The sequence below is a fragment of the Myxine glutinosa genome, chromosome 4 (genome assembly GCF_964187855.1).
Source record: "Myxine glutinosa chromosome 4, kmMyxGlut1.1, whole genome shotgun sequence".
Classification (NCBI taxonomy): Eukaryota; Metazoa; Chordata; class Myxini; order Myxiniformes; family Myxinidae; genus Myxine; species Myxine glutinosa.
Genome location: NC_136264.1, coordinates 207,652,929 through 207,672,644, shown reverse-complemented (window position 1 = coordinate 207,672,644; position 19,716 = coordinate 207,652,929). Strand labels below are relative to the sequence as shown.

General features: G+C 41.7%; 1 protein-coding gene across 9 annotated transcripts in view; it reads left to right on the top strand.

Moving 5' to 3' along the window:
• LOC137426021 (protein furry homolog-like) overlaps positions 1-18,275 on the top strand; it is a 417,549-nt gene extending 399,274 nt beyond the window's left edge. For 8 of the 9 annotated variants that reach the window (XM_078776948.1, XM_078776949.1, XM_078776947.1 and 5 more), the window contains 9 exons: positions 234-431; positions 7,096-7,185; positions 8,923-9,089; positions 9,402-9,579; positions 14,772-14,921; positions 15,116-15,214; positions 15,362-15,448; positions 16,235-16,345; positions 17,071-17,471. In XM_078776948.1, the coding sequence (XP_078633074.1) occupies positions 234-431; positions 7,096-7,185; positions 8,923-9,089; positions 9,402-9,579; positions 14,772-14,921; positions 15,116-15,214; positions 15,362-15,448; positions 16,235-16,345; positions 17,071-17,391 (1,401 nt within the window). In that variant the 3' untranslated portion in view covers positions 17,392-17,471. Of the gene's footprint in view, positions 1-233; positions 432-7,095; positions 7,186-8,922; positions 9,090-9,401; positions 9,580-14,771; positions 14,922-15,115; positions 15,215-15,361; positions 15,449-16,234; positions 16,346-17,070; positions 17,472-17,870 lie in introns of those variants that run through there. The other variant, XM_068114742.2, reaches the window with a different exon arrangement.
• Positions 18,276-19,716: the final 1,441 nt, after the last annotated feature.

The following is a 19,716-nucleotide window of genomic DNA, read 5'->3' as shown; positions in this document are numbered from 1 at the left end:
GCATGTGCAGCTTCTTTCTTTCATTCATTCATTGATGTAATATTTGTGTGCAGAAAGTTAGTAAACTTTATGAGCATGTTTTTGATTAGTAAATTGACTTGTAAGGTACTTTCATCAGCCTCAAAAAAAATTGTATACAAAGCATCCTGCTGTGTGATTTACCATGTTACTTGTTCTTTGAGGCCTGCTTATTCGTGTAAGTGTCCCATTTGCTTTTTCTTTTGCATCGGTAGGGTGAAAGCATGGACAACTTCAATTGGGGTGTACACCGGCATACACTCAATAGCATTGATAAGGAAGACCCGTCACAGCGTGGGGCAGCGAGACTTGCTGGTTCTGGAAGCATTCTCACACGGTTACCGGGTGACGACACCGATGACTCGTCTGATGATGACCGCTCAGCCATCAATCGGGCCCTCCTGAGGACCAAGGTCTGTCCAATAAGTGTGGAGTGAATGATGCTCCTTGGGAAGCTGCATGAAAGGGTTATATTTATTATTAACTCAACTGGACTATGTCCAGCTGAGTTTTTGTCAACACCCAGTGTCCGTCGTCCGTCTGTCGTCCGTCTGTCGCCTGTCTGTCTGTCTGTCTGTCGTCTGTAAACAATTCGACGTCTACGCTCTAAAAGTCACAAATATCGATTAAATTTGATGAAACTTGTTGTGCAGCATCTTTAAGACATAAACTAGTTTGGGATTGCATTTGGGCGTTGCACGCCCAAAAATAGGCTCGGCAGGGCGGCCATATTGAAAAATCAATTTTTGTCAATCTGGTACTTCCTAATGTAGCTAGAAGGCTGAAACTTGGTGTGTAGACAGTATGTAACAAACCTCAACACATATATTACGGGTTTTGACGATGTCCGAAAAATGACCTCGTCGTGACCTATGACATGACTTGACCCATAAACATCAATTTGGACGACGTCCAATCTCTAAAAGTCATAAATACTGATCAAATTGTAAATTTGTATTGTTTTGTGTTTGTATTTGTATTTGTATTTTGTATTTGTATTTGTATTTTCAAATTGTATTGTCTGAGAAAAGTAATTGTAGTTTTACTTTTCATGCCTCACTTAAAACTCAATTTTTTCTAGTTTCCTGTTTAAACATGAGATACCTCCAACGTTACTGTACCTCTTTAGCACATATAAACTATATCGTTTGTGGTTCTATTATGCATATTCTAACCATAATGATATAGACCAGTTGAGTTCAGGTTCCCTGGAACCTCTAGTTTGCTTTTAAATTTGTTCTCTCTGCAACCGCTTGAGCGATTGACACAATACTTTCCACATAGGAGAGCTTATGCATGGAAATTTTTAAACAAAATCACATGATGATTGGATGGAAATGCAGCCAGCATTCCAAAACGTCTGCTTTTGTAGGAATGGGTTACAGGCTGTTTCACGTATCAGAAACAAATGGCCTCGCACAGCCTCGGCCGAATAATTAGGCCTGCTGTTAAAACATTCTGTAGAAATAAAGGCTATTCTTCCGATAGTAATTTTTTTTTTTAATTCCATCTACACATTCCACATGTATAGCGAGTGAATGAAAATGCCAAATGTACAAATATGACGAAGCAATAGGGTGATATTTTGGATCAAACTTCCTCAGGAATTTATGTCTAGTTGGTAATCATTTTGTGTTTCACATACCGTACTACTTCATTAGATGGCTACAATATGTGTTTGTGTTAAAGGAAAGGGGAAATGGAAGGTCTAGCAATCTTGGTAAGGTGGTGGTGTATCAGGAGAAAGGAATTATGTTGAGGAAGAAATTAATGTCGAGGATTCAACGTTATTGAACAGCCTGGTGTTGGCTTATCGGTTAGGGTGCCAGCTTGGGATCCTAGGATCCTGGGTTCGAATCCCGGTCGATCGCTGAATTAACACCAGGGGGGTTGACTCAGCCTGTCATCCCTCCGAGGTCGGCAAATTGAGTACCAGTTCACTGGTAATTCCCTGTGTGTTGCAAGAGGCGACTAACAGGTTGGCGGCAGGAAGGGCATCCGGCCGTAAAACATTGCTTCAAAAAAAGAGGACCAGGGTGCCCGAAAAAGGCCAACCCCTGCTCTGCGGGGAAAAATGGCCTCTAAAGGTGTGGTTCATTCAACGTGGACAGAGATTTGGGATTGTAAGAATAGTAATGTACTCATACGATGCTTCTATAGGATTCCTAGTGTGAGGGAAGTGATAGAGAGGTCCATGAAGAAGTCAGAAAAGCATGTGGTAAGGGAAGAGTATTGATTATGGAGGATTTTGCCATGTATAGATTGGGACCAGGTACTGGGAAAGAGCAGAGCAGATGAGGATTTCCTCGATCTAGCCCAGGATTGCTTTTGAAACCAGTTTGTAGACAAGCCCACTAGTGGTTGGAGTGGAGTTTCAAGTTGAACCTCTTTTAAAGTCATGATCCCAATATGCTGGAGAAGGTGGAACAGCATTGAAGGACAAGTGGCCATAACACTGTGTGTACAAGGATTCTGTTTTGAATTTGGGGTTGACAAGTAAAGTTATTCAATTTCAGGAAGGTAAACTTCGAGGCTCTGAAGAGAAAGTTAGGTTCTTGAGAGTTTGTTCCAACACCTTCTAAATACCACTTAACCGATTCTGAGGTAAGTGGGAGTTTTATTGGCTGAATCGTATTTTCAGTATAATAATAATGATAATAATGATCATCTTTTTTGTTCCGTATTCGGGAAATTCCTCTTCAGTGACACCGCAAGTTCAAAACATCATGCACAAACATAAAACATCAAAAGAATAAGAACAACAGGTAAAATATGGAAGACGGACTACAGGGTGTTTCAAAAACATTGATACAACTTTGACTTCCTGTCATTTCTTTGTTTTTTGACCTATACCTTTTTCCTTTTCAGGGTTTGGTGGTGTTATCGTAGTATTTGTTCCCAGGGATTTCTAGCTCTGTAGCTCAACTATGCCATTGACAGTGGATTAGAAGACAAAAGTGGTGGCTCTGTGATATGAGACTAAATCAACAATCACAACAACATTTCTTGGGGGGGCAGAACCACCTGAGGAGATCACCGAGAGGTTCCTGAAAGGGCCTAAGGTCACATGCTTCTGCGCCTTCAATGCCAGATGGGGAATGCTTGGGCCTTACTGGTTTGAGAATGACAACAGCAGGACGGTGACTATCAACGGTGAGCGCTACCGGGCCGTGCTCCAGAAGTTCCATAATGATCTAGCCCAAAAGGTCACCCCAAACAAGCTCAGCATGACCTCGTTTATGCAGGATGGTACACCCCTGCATACAGCTGGTGACACCATCACTTTCCTGCAGCAGTTCTTCAGAAACCACCTCGTTGCCCTGGGTTCCGTTCTGTCTATGTCAACCGCCCTGCCACACTGGATGATCTGAAGCAGGAGGTGTCAGATTACCTCAAGGCAGTGCCACATGAGACCTACAGGAAAGTTGGACAGAACGTTGGAGTCGGGATCAATGCCTGTCTGAACCGTGGAGGGGCACACATCGAGAACATCAATTACAAGGATTTTTCATAAATGCCAATTTCAGACCGTGGGCTCTCACTAACTCTAGCAGTGACTTCCTGCAATAGCAATCAGTGGTAGAAAATAACATGTCATAAGCTTTCAAGAAATGTTTGGTTCATGTTCTTGAGGTTTCTGTTTCTTTGTAAATAAACGTTTAAAGTTGTATCACTCGATTTGAAACACCCTGTAAACAGCAAAATGCCTAACAATTTGAATTTAATACTTGAATTGCACATGATGGAGCAAATGCCTTTTTGAAAATGTTCTTCTTAATAACCGTAGAAGGAAAGCATATATTCCTGATGGCAGTTTTTAAAAGTCCGTTAAAGAAGTGACTTTCATTGGTACATACATGCAGCATCGACCTCCTTTTCAATGCTCGCAATAGCATTGAAAGGGAAGTTGATGATATGTGAAAAGGACGACATATGCTGCATAAAGGCAGTGGGTGGCAAATAGATATAACTGTATCCACGTTTAAATGTGTATGCTGTACGGAAATAGTTCTCTTTTTAACAGGGCCTCAATTTTATTGTTTTTTCTTGTGCACAGCAATAACATACCATATTTATAAATACTCATATTTTGGGCCAAAGGTCTGACCTTTTATCATTCAGGGAATGTCTCGGTGTGTCATTATTTTGTAGGATGATTAATTATATTGAACTTGATGATTGACAAGATGATTTATTTTATTTTATTATACTTGATGATTAATTTTATTTTTCCTCCAGAGCTAGTACACAAAATATTAACATGCTGTTGCTTTTTCATTTCTTAGAATATAAAAATTGTATTCCTGGGGAAGAGCATGGTTTTTTTTTTTGGTTATCGTACACCGCACCTTTCCAATGCCATCTCCAGGCGCTGCGTATCGTCATTTCGGTGCCCGGCAATGACGCACGCTGAAAGGGAGTACTCAGTTTTCACTCTGGTTGTTTGTTACTTGCAAAATCGAAGCTTTTCAAGTATATTGGTCGGTTGTGTTTGTGACTCTGTCTGTCTGTCTGTTTGTTTGTTTGTCACCGGCCTACAGGTCACAATTTTCAACCGATCTTCACCAAATGGTAGAGTTGGTCAAATGCCAGAAGCCTATTGTTTTTGGGGTCAATAGGTCAAAAGGTCAACATAGGCCAAAGGTCACCAACTTTGCTAAATTTCTAAAATCCTCAATTTTCATCCGATTGACTTGAAATTTGAAGACCACTTGCATATCTTGTCACTGAATTCAACCACCAAGCATTCTTGAGGTCAACATAGGCCAAATGGTCAACATAGGCCAAATTTCTAAAATCCTCAATTTTCATCCAATTGACTTTAAATTTGGAGAGGACTTGCATATCTGGTCACTGAATTCAACCACCAAGTATTCTTGAGGTCAACATAGGCCAAATGGTCAACATAGGCCAAATTTCTAAAATCCTCAATTTTCATCCAATTGACTTGAAATTTGAAAAGGACTTGCATATCTCGTCACTGAATTCAACCACAAATTATATTTTAGGTGAACATAGGCCAAAAGGTCAACATAGGCCAAATTTCTAAAATCCTCAATTTTCATCCAATTGACTTGAAATTTGAAGAGGACTTGCATATCTGGTCACTGAATTCAACCACCAAGTATCTTTGAGGTCAACATAGGCCAAAAGATCAACATAGGCCAAATTTCTAAAATCCTCATTTTTCATCCAATTGACTTGAAATTTGAAGAGGACTTGCATATCTGGTGACTGATTCAACCACCAAGTATATTTGAGGTCAACATAGGCCAAAAGGTCAACATAGGCCTCATCACATGCATTAACTTGTCAGGTGCATATTGTATGTTCGCATGTCAAGTGATAGGTCCCCACGGTCATCTGTGATTTGCATACAGGTCGGTGATTAAACCACGTGGATGTTCGCATGGATGTTGTTTAAAACCACGTGGATGTTTAAAACCGCCACGAGGAGTATATGTTATCGGTCCTTTCATCCATCTGTGAGAGGGAGGAGTGGGTCAAGGGGACTAAACAGAAGTGCATTAAAGCGAATTCAAACTTACAGGTGTAAACCCAAAAGAGCTTTTTGGGGGAGGGCGTATTTTGCAAGTATCGTGCTACGCATGATGTTTTCTTGTTTGTTTGTTTGTTTGTTTTCTTGCTTTCTTGTTTGTCTGGGCTATATCTCAGCCATCCTTTGAGCTAGGAAGCTGAAATTTTGGCACAATAGTGAGCAAGTACTTTGTCAAAAACGATATTTTTTGTTTTTTGATTAATCAATTAATTGAAGTTATTTAATTATTAGTGATTAATTAAGTACTTATTTAATTAATCAAATTTCCTTTCTCTTCTGACCATCAACTCAGGCACCTTTTGAGTTAGGAAGCTGATATTTGGACAGGCCAATGACCAGGTGATTTGGCTGCAAAGGCTATTTTTGATTTATTAATTAATCAATTAATCAATTAATCGATTAATTGTTTAATTATTCAATTAATGACTAAATTTTTTTTTTTTAAGTTACACATTCTGATGAAATGGTGGTGGTTTATGTGTTCTATGACCAAATTGATTAATTTTTTTTTTTTTTTATGATTATTATTTATTTATTTTCATTATTAATCATTTATTTATTTTCTTTCTCATTTGGCCAATATCTCAGGCACCTTTTGAGCTGGGAAGCTAATATTTGGACATGAGTGACCAAGTGATGTGGCTATCGAGAATATTTTTGATTTATTGATTAATTAATAATCGATTAATTTATTTATGTTAGCTGTGACATGCCATGACACTCACTGGGTAAAATGTTTCTTGTTGAACTTTACATGAATAATGCCTCCTTTAGCGAATGTCCAATTGCATTTAAAAGTCGCTTTGGTGGTCGTACAAAACCTTCAAAATCAGTGATATGGAAACTGGTGAAGCAGTTCAGAGAAACAGGGTGTGTGAAAGTTAAAAAGCCCATGCGCCAGCCAAGTGTTGTTACACCAGAGAAAGAGGATGAAGTGTGGGAAATAATGGAAGCAAGCCCGAAGAATTCTCTGAGACGTTTATCACAACAAGCTCACTGTTCGTGTCACGTCTTTCTGTAACATTAGGCTACATTTACGCAAAATAGTAGATTTATAACTGATATAGTTTTCAGTGTACAACAACAACAACAACAACAACAACATGCATTTTAAGGCCATTTTCCCTGCTAGAGCGGGGGTTAGCCTTGAGGTCCCCATGACAATCTTCTCCATTTTGCCATATTTTCTGCATCTCCCCTTGTTAACCCCCTTGCCCGCATTTCTTCTTCCACCATCTTTAGCCAAGTCTTTCTCGGTCTTCCCCGTCCTCTACTTAATTCTACATTCATTTCCATCACTCTTGTCAAATTCCATTTCAGTGTATGGGAATTATTTAGGGTTCTCGAATTTTAAAAAATCACCCTCTACTTAGGGAATAACTAACTAGGGAACCTGCATGTTGTGTGTAACATTGCTTGGGGAATGACCATTTCGCAGAACCATCGCAATATGTAATGGCCCTTTTTTTTCTCCACCCCTCTATCTCTTTTTGCATGCTCTTGTCTGTCTATGGCAGGTACGGTCCACGTCATCAGGAGCCGATGCTTCCACAACGAGCGCCGATGCACGGGTTGCTCGGCGCGACACTTTGGGGCATGCTCGTGAGGTGGGGGAGCAGTGAGGGTACTGATGTCAGCATGCAGCTTGATCTGCTGGCTGGGTGCACGTGCAAACATCCGCACATGATATCTCAGAGCTGTGGGGGTTTCTTTCCTCATCAATCTTCCTCTATTTTTTACTTTTTATTTTCTAGACTGCTGGGATACCGTAAAATGGGGGGAATAGGGACAGCAAGGTGAATAGGGACACAAACTGAAAAGAAGTTCAGAAACTTTTTTCGCTGAAAATTGATAACCACACTGATTTGTTGATATTTGGGTTGAAAGTGTTCTCTTGTTTTTTTAAAAAGCAACTTATAGTCCTATTAACCCCATATATGGGTTAAATAGGAATAAATAGGATTTTTATGGCTGTCCCTATTCACCCCGTTTTACGGGTGAATAGGGACAGTCACTAATACAAAAAAATAATAATCAAGAAACAATCCTGAGTTTCCAACTTATTGCTAAATTGATAGCTCAGATGGATGCACATAATATGCACTCATAATATAAACCACGGTACCAATGAAAAAAAATATGGGATAAAAAGTTTCTCCAAACTGTCCGTATTTCTTGATTATTATTTTTTTGTATTAGTGACCGTCCATATTCACCCGTAAAACGGGGTGAATAGGGACAGCCATAAAAATCCTATTTATTCCTATTTAACCCATATATGGGGTTAATAGGGACTATAAGTTGCTTTTTAAAAAAACAATAGAACACTTTCAACCCAAATATCAACAAATCAGTATGGTTATCAATTTTCAGCGAAAAAAGTTTCCGAACTTTTTTTCAGTTTGTGTCCCTGTTCACCTTGCTGTCCCTATTCACCCCATTTTACGGTACTTGATAAGTTTTCTGCTGGATATGTTTGCTTGTTGAAATGCATCATTCATTATCAGAAGCTGGCTTTTGCTGGGAGTCTGCATGGTTACATACTTTGGGTTATCTTTCATACCTATTGGTTAGTCTTCTATCGGTTAACTTCAAAGGCTTTTCTCTTTTGGTGTTTAACTAATTACTCTGTTCGCTTGGTTCTGCCACAATTTTACAAAAGAGCTTGCTACCTCTTTTATGAAGAATGCTGGGTATAAACCTTTCTGGCTTCTCTCCCGGCTGCACTCAGCAATTGCATGTGACAAATTTGACAATTTCTGGGAAGGGTGTTTAAATGGAGCCAAATCTCAATAATGGTGGTGCCATGAAGTTAAGCCAGTTGTCACTGGTAACTGGCCACACCCTTGGAACGCTTTATTGGAGGAAACAGGAGCGTCAAAAGGACAACTTCCAGGTCAGTGTCCTGAGTTGTACATGCTATAGGGCCTCTCTGTAAAGGCCTTTGACTTAGCCTCAAAAGCACCGTAGCACGATTAATGTTATGCATTAATTCTCCATTAATTTTGACCTGGTTTGTTCATTGAAGTTTATTTGTTTGATTGACAAAAGTGAACAAACTCGTACTTTCAATAACACTCTTCATCATTGTGAAAATACATGAATAATTGAAACAAATAAATAAAGGGAATCACATGATTGGACAGAGGATAGAGTGTAGGATCTGAGTTGAGAGAAAGTAGACTCACAGGAGGGGATGGAAGAGCAAGTGTGGATGGAGTTGCCTGGGCGCTGTGAGTCGGGAGGTCAAAAAGATTTGTCATTTTAAAGTAATATGTTTATAGCAACTCGGCCAGTGCGGTATTGTGCAGTCTGTGATACATTATGAACTTTTTGTTATGCAGACAAACAAAGAATTGGAGTCAAATGACATGGGAGAGAGCGAGGATTCAACATTGCAGGCCTCTTCTGTAGGCCTACAACATTCTACATTATGTGATGTCACTGAGAAGTCTCTCTCATCATTAGAATCTGAGGGAAATGAAGAGGAAGAGGAGAACGTTCATTGGAGGTAACATGTCTACCTTTAAATAAAATGTTCATCCCCATAAAAGCTGCATTGGAATGTTTATTTTAAAGTGGAAATGTAATACTTCCAGGGTGATAATTTTCTGTTTACTTTTAATATTCCACATAAAACTGCATTTAGGGCAAATGACCATGTTATGGCAACCGAAGCGCTTCGTATTGCTCGAAAATCGAACCAGCACTATTAACCCAAATTGGAATTCCAATCACTGTGATATGTCCATTGTTTATTATTGCCATATTGTCTCTCATATAATGAATGTGCTCTTATTTTACTTTTTTTTTTTTTTGGTAGTGAAATCCCGCAGCCTCCTCCACCTGCACCTTTCTTCAAGGCAATCTTGGCGGCATTCCGGCCTGCACCGTCCGAGGATATGGAGGATGCTTGGCGCCAACACCTCGTTCGGCTCGTGGCAGATACCGATGGTTCTTGCGCAGTTTACACATTTATTGTCGTCTTCCAGCTTTTCCAGGTAAGGCTGGAATATACTAGGTCATACCCATCAAACAGGTTGATACAAGAACCAGTTTTTTAAATTGTTTTCATGAACTCCACAGGAGAAGAGTTGAGGACAAAAACCAAAAAGGACCCTTTGGGTAGAAAAGCAAAGAAAGAAGATGGGAAAATATAATGTACCACAGATGATTGACCCACAGTAGAATAAAGAGGGGATGAGGGGATTCAGGAAACTTTGCAGATGGACAAGGTGCAATTCAGGTGGCACCAACAGTGCAAACTAGGATCCTCAGTAGAGTCTCCTGGAATCCCATGTTGGATGTTGCCCCAGTTGCAAACTGGCAAAGAAGGGGACCCAATATTATGCGCCAGGTGATGAGGCAGCCTCCCAGGGCGCTATGCACAAGTACAGGCTTCAGACTTTCTGGTGCCAACCCTGTGGGAACACCTACTCCAGCGGTACCCTCCAGCAGGCACTGCAGAACCAGGGACGCAACCCATAAGGCAGAAAGAACCCCCAAAACCCACGAATACCCATCCGGCATCCTGCCCCAAGAACTTGCAACACAACCATGTTCCACGTACGGCTCTTAATGGACAGATGGTAGAACTGCCCCAGGTGACTGCAGATACCCTATCATCTAAAATAAGTTATTTCATGCTCTTACTTGGATTTGAAAATGGGCTTCCTCATGAAATTCTGCATCAAGTGCCGTAAAAACAATTACATGAAAATTTCCAGAGACACAACTACTCTTTTCTGGATCTTTCCTCTTTGAAAAAGAAAAGCTGCATGGCAGAAACGGAATTTATATGCATCAGGTGATATTAGGTTAGTTCCTCCCGCCCCCGTTTTGGGACATTGGGCAGCAAATCCGTCTCTATTGAATCCGCTTCCAAACCAGCTCTTTCGCTCCACTCCGGTGATTTCCCTCTCATTTAAGTCTTCTTTGAAGGTACTCCTCCAAGTCTTTTTGGCCTCCTTCTCTTTCTTTTCCCACCAGGTGTAATCCATTCACTCGTGACTCTAGCAGTTCGCTTCTCGGCTAGTCGTAGGACATCACCTGCCTACCTCAGACGTCACTCCATCACAATATCATTCAGGTGCCATTGTCCACTCTGCTAGCACATCCTCATTGGTCAAATTCTTCTTCTTCATGATTAGCCGTGACGTCGCCCGAGGAAGTCGCCATCATATCCGTACTGTCTATGGGTTACATTGCGTTATGATTGAATTCAAATGACGAATAATTTTAGAATCTCTACAAATTTGCTGGGTTTATGCATCCTGGGTTGTTTTAGTAATACAAACCGAGATGGTTTCATGCTACACCATTGGCCGAAAGATTTGAGGCCAGCCAAAAATTGGACAAGGTTTGTCCGAAATACCCGAGTGTGGATCGGGTCTACAAAATGTTCACTTTTGTGCTCGGACATTTTACAGAGCACTGTTATGAAATAACAGAAATGTCTAGATATTGTGGTTATCTGCCACAATTGAGAGAGGATGCTATCCCCACGATTAAGTGGAAAAAAAGCTGTCACTCGAAACTGTAACACCATCTCTATATATATATTTTTTTGTATACATAATCGAGGCTTGTGAAAGAGCTAGGATTTATCACACAAACAAATCAAACAGACAAACAAAGTATATAAAAAGGGGAGCGGTAGACAAGATGGGGAGAGAAGGGGGAAGCACATAAACACAACATTTGTGAAGGACATCGGGAATGTGTGGGAGGGACAGGGCTTGGGGGGAGGCGGCGTGGGAAGGGGGTGGGGGGGGGGGTGGGAGAAGTATAAACACAAGGCCACCAAGGACGTCCAGGAAAGAAGTCGGTATTTCAAAAAAGAGGATTTGGGGTGAAATTAATGGGGTAGAAAAGATCAAGGTTTTGGATGGGGGAAGATAAGAGATGGTGGTGAACAGCTGTTTTAAAGACCTGGAGGGTGGAGTGGGATTGAAGGGTGTGGGGGAGTTTGTTCCAGAGGCGGGAGAAAAGAGGAATGAAAGAGTGAAGGTGAGCAGAGAGTCTTGATTTTGGCAGTTTAACCATAAGAGGGTTGCAGGTCTTGTGTGACCTTTCGGAATATTTGGGGGACAGAGCCCAGAGAGAGCTGGAGGAGCAAGGCCGGAGAGGAGTCGGTAGAAGACAGAAAGACCACCAACCTGCCTGCAGTGAGTAAGTGAAAGGCCCTCGGAGGTAGCTTCATCACGGGAGATTCCAATGATTCTGAACACTTTGGTTTCAACAGCGTGAAGACGAGATAGGTGTGAGGCAGGAGCACCAGCCCAAAGGGGAGAGCAGTATTCCATTGAGCTGCGGATGAAAGCCTTGTATGTGTTGAGGAGCTCAGGTGTGCCAAGGAAGGACTTCGCACGACGGAGGATGCCCAGTCGGCGACTGGCTTTGGAGGCCAGATTTGAAATGTGGTTTTCCCAGGAAAGATCATGGCAGATAGTGAGACCCAAAAGCTTGAGTGACAGAACTTCTTGGAGAGGATTATTCGGAAAGTGGATGGGAGGGTTGTCCAGTCGGTCTTTTCGGAGAGACATCGTAAGAGTGTGAGATTTGTCAGGATTGAAAGACACTAGGGCATGCCCGTACTATATATATATCTAAAATTATATCCCCCCCCTCTATTTACATGAAATGGTTTGGTCCAAAGCGAACGGCTTGCGAGTACGGTGACAATCCCCCCCCTCTATTTACATGAAATGGTTTGGTCCAAAGCGAACGGCTTGCGAGTACGGTGACAATCCCCCTCCTCTATTTACATGAAATGGTTTGGTCCAAAGCGAACGGCTTGCGAGTACGGTGACAATCCCCCCCCCCCCCCCCCCTCTATTTACATGAAATGGTTTGGTCCAAAGCGAACGGCTTGCGGAGTTTGGTAAAGAAATCGCCATAGCTCGGTAACTACTTGTCCGATTAATATGAAACCTTGAAAAGGCACATCCTCAGGTCCCCAGCAATATACCTGGCAAGTTTCAAGTATATCGGACCCGTGGTTGTCGAGAAACAGCGGTCACAGACAAACATACAAACATACAAACATACAAACATACACACAGAGATTACTGGAATTATAGATAGATGTTCCACTTGTTTGCCCAGTCAGTGATTTTGTCCAGGTCTGCAGAGAGTGAGGAGGCTGCAGACTGCCGATCTGAGGGATGAGGAATGGAGCGGCAGAGAGTGGAGTCATCAGCAAAGAGATAGAGAGGATTTTCAAGAGAGTCGGAGAGATCATTGATGAAGACCAGAAAAAGCACAGGGCCCAGAACACTGCCTTGGGGAACTCTAGCCTGAACAGGAAAAGGAGATGAGAGAAACCCATTCAGGGCCACACGTTGACTACGACTAGAGAGGAAGTCTGCCAGCCATGCCTGGAGATTTCCATGGATACCAAAGGAGGAGAGTTTAGTGAGCAGAGCGGGGTGCCAGACCGTATCGAAGGCACGTGATATGTCGAGGGAGACAGCTCTAATTTCCTGTTTGGCATTGAGGACCTCCATCCATTGTTGAGACAGCAGAAGCAGCATTTCCAGAGTAGAGTGACCTGGTCTGAAACCAAATTGATGATCAGAGATCAAGCCATTGGAGAAGAGGAAAGATTTCATATCCGAAGCAATGATGGATTCCATGACTTTGCTGATAATTGGGAGAAGGCTGATTGGTCTGTAGTTGCTAGGATCTGTTTTTGCACATTTTTTGTGTAAAGCCGTGATGTTGGCTATTGAGCTATGAGCACATGTACACAGGCGATTAAGCAGTGAATCAAACACCTATGTTGGCCAACCGGTGACTGATCTCACCTTGCCACCACCTCTCCCAAGTATAAAACAGGACAATCCTTTAATAGCCACGACACCGGGTCAGCCTGCTATGGTGGGACAAGGCATTCGTGTCCCATTTGGTCGGCGCTGCCCAAGTGTGTCTGGGCTGTGTCCGAGTGTGCCTGGGCATTGTCCTTGCTGTGTCATGTACATGCTGTGTTGTGCCGTATTTCTTCTGGAATGATATAACTGATGTATCAATTAATACAAAATACCTGATAAACTGTCCATTAAACGGAAAGACCAACCTACCAATCCGTAGTGAACATGCGACCGGCGTTTTCATCTTCACCAACACCTCCATTGTCGCCATCTTCGTCTGAATCGCTCACACAAGGCTCAAAATCATACGGCTCCTCAATTCCCCCAAAAGTATTTCCATCACTAATTTTATCTCCATATTGAGAACATACATACTGAGGACCTTCAGAGTTGCTAATGATGGTGCAATCGGTATCAGAATCCGAGCTCAAAATACACTGTTCTCGATGCACAGCCGCCATTTGGATCAAGGTGAGTTCATAGTGACGTCACTGGCAAAATTGAAAATCGACACTCCAGGGCGTTTTTCGACACTTTGTGATTGGCAAAAAAACATTCATTTTTTTTCTCCTTCAAATTAGACTGATTAATTAATGAATGGTTTAAAAAAAATAAATTTGTGTTTGGGTCCCCTCTTGGAGAAGGGCTTTATTTCACAAGTTTCTTCGAAACCATTTTGGCCTGATGATAAGACCATTACTTTTCAGAAACAGAAATGATCAGCACTGGTGTTTGTTATAAACTTTGAAAATCCATGTGACCATCCCCATTTGGGGTGGTGGTCCATGGTAATGTTCTGACAGGATCCCTTCACTCCTTTCATATCGAGACTTGTTGAGTAATTCATATGAAACTTTTATATATATTAAATGGATACATGTAATTGCATCTTCATGTGGGGTTGGTCAAGGAAAGTTTTGGGGAACCAGCTGACCAGGCCTGAGATTTTCCTTGAGGTGATTTGGGCAGGAATTTGGAGAATTTGTTCAGAGTGCTGGCGAAAAATCGCCTTCTCTTTGTTTATTGACAAAGAGAGATTTAACGTCCATCAACTAATGTTAGCAGACATGACACCCACTTTAATGTCCATCCGAGGGTCGGCACACTTTGTTGCAACTCCCCGCCTGCGAAGCACTGGTCCATAGGTTTATAGTTGGGTCGAGAACCGAACCTAAACCAGACAACGCAAACACAGCTATCCCTGCACCATCATATCGGGCTTAAGTCGTGAATATAAAACTAAGTTCTAAAAATAAAGGGTTTTTTTTACCTTGGTCCTTGTGCATATCTATTTGACATGCTTAATCATTTCTTGGTTGCAGGGCATTCAGAGGTCATTCCGATCTCTCACGTACAGTGCCGTGGGTTACCTCGGGAGCAGGCTTCATAGTATTGGGTTGAAGTTCATGAGCTCCTTGGACGTTCTTCTCTCGAATGCAGATTGCCCAACAATTTTCATTGATGCCGAGACGGTGATTTTTTTTTTTTTTTTGTCATACAAGAAAAATACCTGATGTGATACGTGCAGTTCCTTGTGCATTACCTGGATAACTTAAGATGCAGGTTATATGAACCTGACCCATTAAATATGCTCGTCTTGTGAATCCGTGAGCATGTGAAAGTTGCTGTATGGAGCTTTGTAATATTGGAAAATTGTCCTCTGCAGCTCTTATCCTGCAATCTCCTGGATAAGCTCAAGTTTAGCGTCCTCGAGCTTCAGGAACATCTGGACACGTATAACAGCAAGCGTGAGGGCACCCAGCAGGTTGTGATCTCTATTGAAGATATTTTACTTTTCCTTTTGATTTTAAGGGAACAAAGCGGTGCACACACTTTTTAAAATACTCTGACCTATTGTAACTTTCATGAAAACCAAAAATTTTAACATTTCTCTCTCCTTTTCCCTTGATAGTGGCTGGAGGAATGTCACAGAATATTTGAAGAAGAGGAAGGGAATGAGATCAGTATTGATCGAAAGGAAGAGGAACTTGATGAAATGGTATGAACCCAATGATTGCCTTTAAAATTCTTCAATTCGTGTTGAGTGAAGAATGTCCAAGCACAGCATTTTCATAAATTGAAAATCTTTTGCAACACCACAGGCTCAACAAAATTCCAAACATCAGATATTTTTGTCTATTGTAATAAACACGTTTTATTTTCTGTCCATTTGAAATAACAATCTGACCTGGTTTTGAGATGTAGAACTAGCCTTGCTTGTGAAGGCCGTGTCGGTCTGCACTTTGATTATTATTTGACATCCATTCTTAACTGCCACATGCTTATTTATTTATTTATTTTCATGGTCTAAGGCTCATTTTCTCTTGTTCACAAACATATCACGAGCAACTTCCAGAGCAATTAGCAGCTCCGTTATATTACACCTAATCTTCAGTCTGCGTCGCCGTTAATTGCTCAGAAAGTGCGAGGGAGGTTTTGTTTATTGTGTATACGTAATTATTGTGTATCAGAAAGCCGAGCAATAAGTGCTGCTTCGACTTGCACCACAAAGTAGAGTATCGGCGATAAACTCAAAAAAGAAGAAAGTAAGACGGTCGATGATTTAAAATATTATTTATTTGTAACTAAAGGGCTGGAAAACATTTTTACATGCAGAAAACAGAAATAAAACAACTTTTTACTTTCCAGTGATTTTACTCCAGAGAGCCCAGGATGGGGGAGCTGAAAGCGATAAACTCCAAGGAGCTCAGGGTTCAAAATGTTAGGTTATCCCTGCCTGAGTGATTAGGACTGAAATCATACGTTTTCTGTGTTTCTTCCACAGAGACTGGAGCTCTGCAGACAGTTATACAAACTTCATTTCCAGTTACTGTTACTCTTCCAGGCCTACTCAAAGCTCATTGCAAAAGTGGAAGGTATCCGGGAAAACCCTCAGGTAAGCCACAAAGATCTGACCCGGACATAGAGTCGAGCCAGGGTTGATCGATTTATCATTTCATGCCTTTTTCAGCAATTGTTTCAATTTACGCACGATGCTTTTTATGCACACACTTAGTGTCAATAATTGTACCATTTTGCATACAAAGCATACATTTTGGCATACAACAAAGACCTCGAATATTTGTGATGACTACCCATTTTGACCATCAAGTACAACGCAAAAAGATTAAAGGCCTAGACCTGAAAAAGACATAAATCTACACACAGTACAGGCTAAACGATTAAAACAAAACCCTGGGCAGTAAAGGTTTTTGCCTATCTCTTAGCCGCTGAACACAGCTCTTAACTCATTTGCCCCCCATAAATATTTTTTGATACATTAAATTGTCAATGTGAAATTTTTGTTTCTGTCCTCCTCTGTGTGTACATCCCATCCATCGTTACCTTTCCCTCGGTTGATTCACCGTCTTCGCCCTGCATCCTCCCTGTTCTCAAATCAAACTTTCTTCCCTCAATTAAATGAGCCCACTTCCATATGGAATGTTTCCATGTGCAAATTTTTGTCTACTTGTCTCCTTAAACAGAAAGTCATCATTGTGATCTTGTACTGCAACAAGTTTGTCCCTCAGTCCATAAGTTTTTAAAACAACAAGCAGGGCCAACATGCTGCTGTTTCTTTAATTCTAACATGCATCTCTTTTCACCCTGTTTCACCATTAGCTACTCGACCTCTCCACAGAGATGGAGCGACTGCGAGGAGAACTACAGCTGGCTTACAGTGACAGTCCGCCAGTGAGCGCATTGGAAAGTCAAACGAGTCCATCCGTGGAGCTTAGCGACTCCAGCGAAGAGGCTATCCAGCGTCTCATAGAGTGCCTAAACCGCAGGGAACTCTACCATGCGCTGCAGCTCATTCGCACCTATAGGCAAGTATTAGCCTTGCCCTCTGAAGTGTTTGCAATAACCTTGTTACCATGCATCCGCAAGGTACTAACTCTTTCTTTTTTTTGTATACAAGATCAAGGCTCGTGTAAGAGCTAACATTGATCAATAAAAAAGACAAACTGACACATAAAACATATGATAAAGGGAGCGGGAGACAAGATGGAGAGCAGGAACATCGGGAGATCTGTGGGAGGGAGGGGGCTTGGGAGGGGTGGGGGGGTGGGAGAGGTAAACAACACATGGACGCTGCTATGACTTCCAGGAAAGAAGTCGGTATTTCAAAAAAGTGGATCTGGGGTGAATTAGCGGGGGTAGAAAAGATCAAGGTTTTGGATGGAGGAAGATAAGAGATGGTGGTGAACGGCTGTTTTAAAGACCTGGAGGGAGGAGTGGGATTGAAGAGAAATTTGTAAATTTTACTGACGTGCGGTAGGTATAAATTATGTCATGGAGACTGCAATTCTGACCCAAGGAAAGTTCATTTCCAAAATGATACCTGTTTTAACTTTGAATTAAGAAAAGTACGATTAATCGACGGATTATGATCTCTGTACACGAATGTGCTGTTTTATTAGGGCAGTTTGGCCGGATGACTTGTTTGGCCGAGACGGGGATGACGAGGTGCCGACGCTTCTCAACATCTACTTCCGGCACCAGACGCTGGGCCAGACCGGTGCTTGGGCCATCGTCGGCTCCAACAACGACCTTTCGTTGGCCTGCTCCAAATTGGCGGGACTCAACTTGCAGCTCGACCAGTCTCTGCGTAGGGCTCGGGCTTACCGTCACTTGGTCGGTTCTTTGCCGCACAATCAAGTCCTGAGCACGAGCTTTTGACCCGATGGCCGCGTTTTGTTTGTCATCGCAACATCGGCAGCACAAGATTTGAAAACTAAAGCAAAGAACAAGTACTTTGTTTCCATCCTTTGTGCGCTGATTTTTATTCACTCCCTCCGCTCACGTCTTCAGCTCCTATTTGTCACCATGGTTAACAGGAAAAAAATATTTACCTACAAGACACAATGGTCCAAGAAACATCACGTTTTTATTTTTCATATTATATCGGTTTCTGTGATTAGTAAGAAAATACACATTTCCTTTCTAATTACATCCAGTATACACATTTATTTGTCGCACCTATAGGCAAGTATTAGCATTGCCTCTGAAGTGTTTGCAATTTGAGTACCAGTTCACCGGTAATTCCCTGTTTGTCGTTGAAGGCGGCAAAAAGGGTTGGCGTCAGGAAGGGCATCCGGCCGTAAAACATTGCTTCAAAAAGGGGACCAAAAAACAACAACAACCACGGTTCCCGAAAAAGGCCAACCCCCGCTTTGCGGGGAAAAATGGCCTCTAAAGGTGTTTTTTTTTTTTTTTTTTATACACATTTATTTGTCGAAATGTAACCACGTTGTGGCTTCGTATACTAATGTGAGAATGTAATTGCTGCAACTTGATTGAACAACCAAATTATTTCCTGGTAATTCTTGGAGTGTCGTCCAAGAATTGTTTTTATTTCCTCCAATGTTGTTCAGAGTTTGCTTTTTGTTTCCTCCTCTATGATTTTGAAAAGCAGATTGCTACTGATTATCAGAGGGCCGATGGGTTAAAACCTATTTTATGAATCCAGATCGTTTTAATGGTCAATGAGTGCTAATAATGCAAAAAAAGTGCTCGACGTGAACATGTACGCAGCATAGTTTGTGATCTCATAAGGTTGGCTTTGAATGTTGTATCTCATGTCTATTATATATGCATAAATTATAGGATGGTAACGTTTTGGGTGTTGATGATGGTTCGCCATCATTTTGCTTTTTTGCTTTGCACATGTTGTTTTTTTTTCCAGTTTTTAAAGGGCTCTTGGCGCGAGCTACATCCTACAAAACAGGGTCACACCAAGTACCACCGGAACCGTGACTACCAACTGCTTATGATGTCTGTACTCGTCACAGGTCTGAAGTATTGGTTAGCGTGCGCGTGTGTACGGTACACGCGCAGGGACCGTGCATATGAAACGTTAGATAGCTTTGACAAATGTGCAATGTTTGAACGTGTGCGTCGATGTTTGAATGTGTGCGTCGATTACTGTGCCAGTGGACCTTTTTAGGACTTTGGATGAGTATTTTGAGTCACGTCGTCAATCCCACTCTCCCCTCCCTCCAATGCGGACTGGTTTGAGTTTGCTTGCGATGCGGGTCCTCTTTTCTACCTGCGGTAAATGGGTCTAAGGAACGAAATGACGTTATCGAATCTGCTCTGCCAGCCGTGTTAACGTTGCACAAGTATTTCTTTATTCGATTCGGCACATGCTGAAGTTGTGTGTGTATATATATATATATATATATATATACATTTATATATTTTTATTTATGCAATGCATGATATTGTTTCCCAAATGACAGGAAAAAGCTGGCATATTTAACAAAC